The 4,520-nt window shown below is 36.9% G+C and overlaps 1 protein-coding gene across 1 annotated transcript; it reads left to right on the forward strand.

Moving 5' to 3' along the window:
- The first annotated feature begins 688 nt into the window (after positions 1-688).
- Positions 689-4,045, forward strand: LOC132029512 (G-type lectin S-receptor-like serine/threonine-protein kinase SD2-5). The gene has a single exon (XM_059418757.1). The coding sequence runs from the start codon at positions 1,391-1,393 to the stop codon at positions 3,827-3,829; it is 2,439 nt and encodes an 812-aa protein (XP_059274740.1). The 5' UTR covers positions 689-1,390; the 3' UTR covers positions 3,830-4,045.
- The last annotated feature ends 475 nt before the right edge of the window (positions 4,046-4,520 follow it).

Here is a 4,520-nt window from a genome sequence, read left to right on the forward strand (position 1 = left end):
ACATATTTGGTGGGTACTTTTGTTTTCCTCATAAATAAATCTACATAAGATATGTTAAAGTCTACTATGTATTTACTTTATACTGTATGGAAGATCAAATGTGAAAGAAGAATGTATGTATTAATACATGGATTAAAAATATAAAGTGACAAAACTAACCCTAATAATATGAACAAACTTGTATTTTTTTTTTCAAAATGCACACACATATTTTAAGTTGTATACCATATACTATTTCTTCAGTTTCAATTCATGTGACAACATTACTATTTGCTTATTTTGGTACTCAAAAAAGTTCTTTTTTAGCCATACTTTTATGCAATATTTTACAATATTTTAAACTATTAATTATTATATATTATAGTAATTTTTTATATAATATCAAAATATGTAAATTTTATTTTCATAAGCTTAAAAAGTTTATGTCCAAATTCACACACACAAAAAATCGAAGTACTTAGACTACATAAAGTAGAACAGAGAGAGGAATTTGATATATATCAAAGCAAATATTTATCAAAAAGCAATTCTATATTACTCCTATAACATTATGCATTAGTAGTTTAGTAGTAGTAATCTACGCAACAAACTTTACTGATGTGTATCTAAACAAAATGACCGCGTAAATTCTTTTTTAATGGCTAGTAGTACTTGGGCTGGTATTTCTACAAATGCTGCCCACTTCAGATCTCTCCAAGTCTTTGACATAAGCAGAAACAGATTCATCCTTCTCTTTCCTTCTTGTATTCTTCCTCTCTTATCTTATATTAGGAAAAAGACACACAAAACCTGCGTCTGTACCAAAAAAATCCAACTTTGTTCTTGATAGCTGATGTCTTCATTAATAACAGGTCTAAACTATCTTCCTTCTACTTTCCTCTTTATGGTGTTGTTTCATTGAAATAAAAAAATTCAGAGTAAAGCTAGAATTAAATTTTTGACAACTTGGTCTTAATTAGTATATGGTTGAAATTTGAATGAATAGTTACCCGGCCCATTAATACTTATTGGTTGGCCACTTGTTTGTACTGGTCTTGTGGGTCCTTGTGTTATTTGTTCAGTTTCACGTTAGACGAGAATTTCACAGTCATATGATAGCTACCCTCCCAACAATGTCATACGTGAGTTGCCTTGCTTCTTTCTTATCATAATTCTAAGGCTTCAACTATTCCCATTTTTAGTCCTTTTGAATGTCAAACATTTTGGTCTTTGTCAAACCTTTCAATTGTTCATTCTTCCTTTCTTTTCCTAAGAATTCTAAGCCTTTGGTGGATTTTGCCTGTAATCCTTCCTTTGGTTAAAATATCATCAAATTGTTATTTATAGATTGTTCTTGGCTTCAAAGTTTCTGAATTTAGCAGAATCTTGTCCCTTTTTTTTTTTTTTGGTCATGGGGTCTTGGAGATCCCTCTATCTAGTGATCATTTTCCTGTTTGTTATATTTGTGCCTGAGACTTTAGCTAGTGTTCAGAATAAAGGCAGACTCAATCTTGGGTTTAAAGGGTCTCAAATGACCTGGATAGACAATAATGGGTTAATTCTTGTTTCCAACAGTTCCAAATTTGCATTTGGATTTAACCCTACTAAAGATGTTACCTCGTTCCTTCTTGTGGTCATCCATGTGAGTAGCTCTACCATCATTTGGTCTGCTAACAGAGACTCCCCGGTTAAGAATTCTGATAACTTTATGTTTGATAAAACTGGAAATGCCTACTTGCAAAGTGAGGGATCAACAATTTGGTCTACTAATACTGCTAGCAAAGGAGTTTCTGTCATGGAATTGAGGGACTCAGGGAATCTAATTTTGCTTGGGAATGATGGTACTACTACTATTTGGGAAAGCTTCAGCCATCCTGTTGATACTCTCCTGTCAAACCAGAATTTCACTCAAGGAATGAAGCTTGTAAGCAGTCCAAACAACAATAACTTGAGTTATTCACTTGAATTTAAGTCTGGGGATATGGTTCTTTCTGCAAGTTTCAAGCCTCCACAGCCTTATTGGACAATGGGGAAAGATGAGAGAAGGACCATTAACCAAGTTGGAGAAGGTGTCACTACTGCAATTCTTGATGGAAATTCTTGGAAAATTTATGATCGAAAGGGAGTGTTGCTTTGGCAGTTCATTTTCCCTGATAATAAAGTTGCAAACGCCACTCGGTTGGCTGTTCTTGGAGAAGATGGTTACATCAGTTTTAGCACTCTTCAAGATGGCTCCATCGTTGCCTCTCCGACAAGAATTCCACAAGATGAATGCAGCAGGCCAACCTCTTGTGATCCATTATTCATTTGTTATAGCGGCAACAGGTGCCAGTGCCCATCAGCCCTTCCATCTTGCAAGCCTGAGACTGATTCCTTTTGTAGTAAACCAAAAGATCATGTGGAGCTTGTAGAGGCTGGGGATAAACTTGGCTATTCTGCACTTGAGTTTGTTTCTCCCTCTGCTAAAACTGATTTAAATGGTTGCAAAGCTTCTTGCCTTGGCAATTGCTCATGCGCTGCCATGTTCTTTGATAGCAGTTCAGGGAATTGTTTGATGTTTGACCAAATAGGAAGTTTACAAGGTTCGATTAGTGGAGCTGTTTTCAAGTCCTACATTAAAGTTTCAGCTAGCCAGGCAAATAGGGATAGCGGTGGAGGTGGGAAGGGAAGATTACCTATTATATTAGGCATAGTCATTTCTACAGCTCTTGTCATTCTTGGTCTAATTTACGGAGGTATTCGCTGTCAGAGGAGAAAGAACAAGTTACCGGATTCTGCAAAGGCAAGCTCAGAAGAAGACAATTTCTTGGAGGGCCTATCGGGGATGCCAATTCGTTTTAGCTACAAAGATCTTCAGAATGCAACTAATAACTTCTCAATAAAACTTGGGCAAGGAGGGTTTGGTTCAGTATACCAAGGGGTTCTTCCAGATGGGAGTAGACTTGCTGTGAAGAAATTGGAAGGCATTGGGCAGGGAAAGAAAGAATTTCGAGCAGAAGTTAGTATCATAGGCAGCATCCATCATCTTCATCTGGTGAGACTAAGAGGCTTTTGTGCTGAAGGAACACACAGGCTTCTGGCTTATGAGTACATGGCAAATGGGTCTTTAGAGAAATGGCTTTTTAAGAAGAACAAGGAATTTATGTTGGACTGGGATACGAGGTTTAATATTGCAGTTGGTACAGCAAAAGGCCTAGCGTACCTCCACGAGGACTGTGATGTAAAAATTGTGCATTGCGACATCAAACCTGAAAATGTACTTCTTGATGATCATTTCCTCGCCAAGGTCTCAGATTTTGGCCTTGCTAAGTTGATGACCCGAGAGCAGAGTCATGTTTTCACTACTATGAGGGGTACAAGAGGTTATCTTGCACCAGAATGGATCACAAATTATGCCATATCAGAGAAAAGTGATGTTTTTAGTTATGGGATGGTTTTACTTGAGATAATTGGAGGTCGTAAGAATTATGATCCTTCAGAAAGTTCGGAGAAATCCCATTTTCCCTCATATGCCTTTAAGATGATGGAAAAGGGGAAATTGACAGACCTTATTGATAGGAACTTGAAAGTTGATGAAGAGGATGAAAGGGTTTCCATAGCAATTAAGGTTGCTTTGTGGTGTATACAGGATGACATGTCCCTCAGGCCATCCATGGCTAAGGTTGTGCAAATGCTGGAAAGGCTCTGCCATGTCCCTTCACCGCCAACTACTTCTCAAATGGGGACACGACTTTTTTCAGGTTTCTTGAAATCACTAAGTGGGGATGGTACTTCATCCGGCACCTCTGGGCCATCCGATTGCAACAGTGATGCCTATCTTTCTGCTGTTCGGCTCTCAGGTCCAAGATAGCATTTGCAGGAGCATAAAAGTAGTCATTCATGAAAGGGCTGTTGTAGATGATTGACTGACATGTATAACGGTTTCATACCTTTTAGTTTCTCTGTATAATATAATTATCTAGGAAAAGTTTTGCCATATTAGCGATGACAAAGGTTGGAGTTGATTGAGAATGTCTTATCTGTATATAACTCAGTAATATGAATCAGTTCAAAATATACAAAGAAATTACCGAGTCAAGTACATCATATGTGATATTAGAACTAGCTGCATTATCTCGTTGAAACGATATAACATAGAGCAGATAATATCTATGTTCTGTTCTCAAAATCTATTTATATGTACATAAAACAACCAGAAAATGAGGCATGTAAGCTACTATTAATTGCTTTTCTTACAGGAGATCTTTTTCAGCAAGGTTGGATTCACCTGCAACCTCAATCAAGAAAATACATATAATCAAAAGGCGGGCTCAGTTTGTCTAGCGTAGGCGATAGATTTCCAACAAATTGTAAAGAAACCTGAGCATTTTTAGCTTAAACGTCTTGAATTGCTGAATAATGGGGGAAAAAAAATCTTTGTATTCCATGGAATCAAAATAGTTGAGAGCTCATTGTTGTAAATACATTACAGGATCCTAAGGTCTCTGTCTTAGATTATTCTTTATGGCCTACAAAATATTGTGGATATTGTAACTGTGATG

The sequence above is a fragment of the Lycium ferocissimum genome, chromosome 9, assembly GCF_029784015.1.
Source record: "Lycium ferocissimum isolate CSIRO_LF1 chromosome 9, AGI_CSIRO_Lferr_CH_V1, whole genome shotgun sequence".
Classification (NCBI taxonomy): Eukaryota; Viridiplantae; Streptophyta; class Magnoliopsida; order Solanales; family Solanaceae; genus Lycium; species Lycium ferocissimum.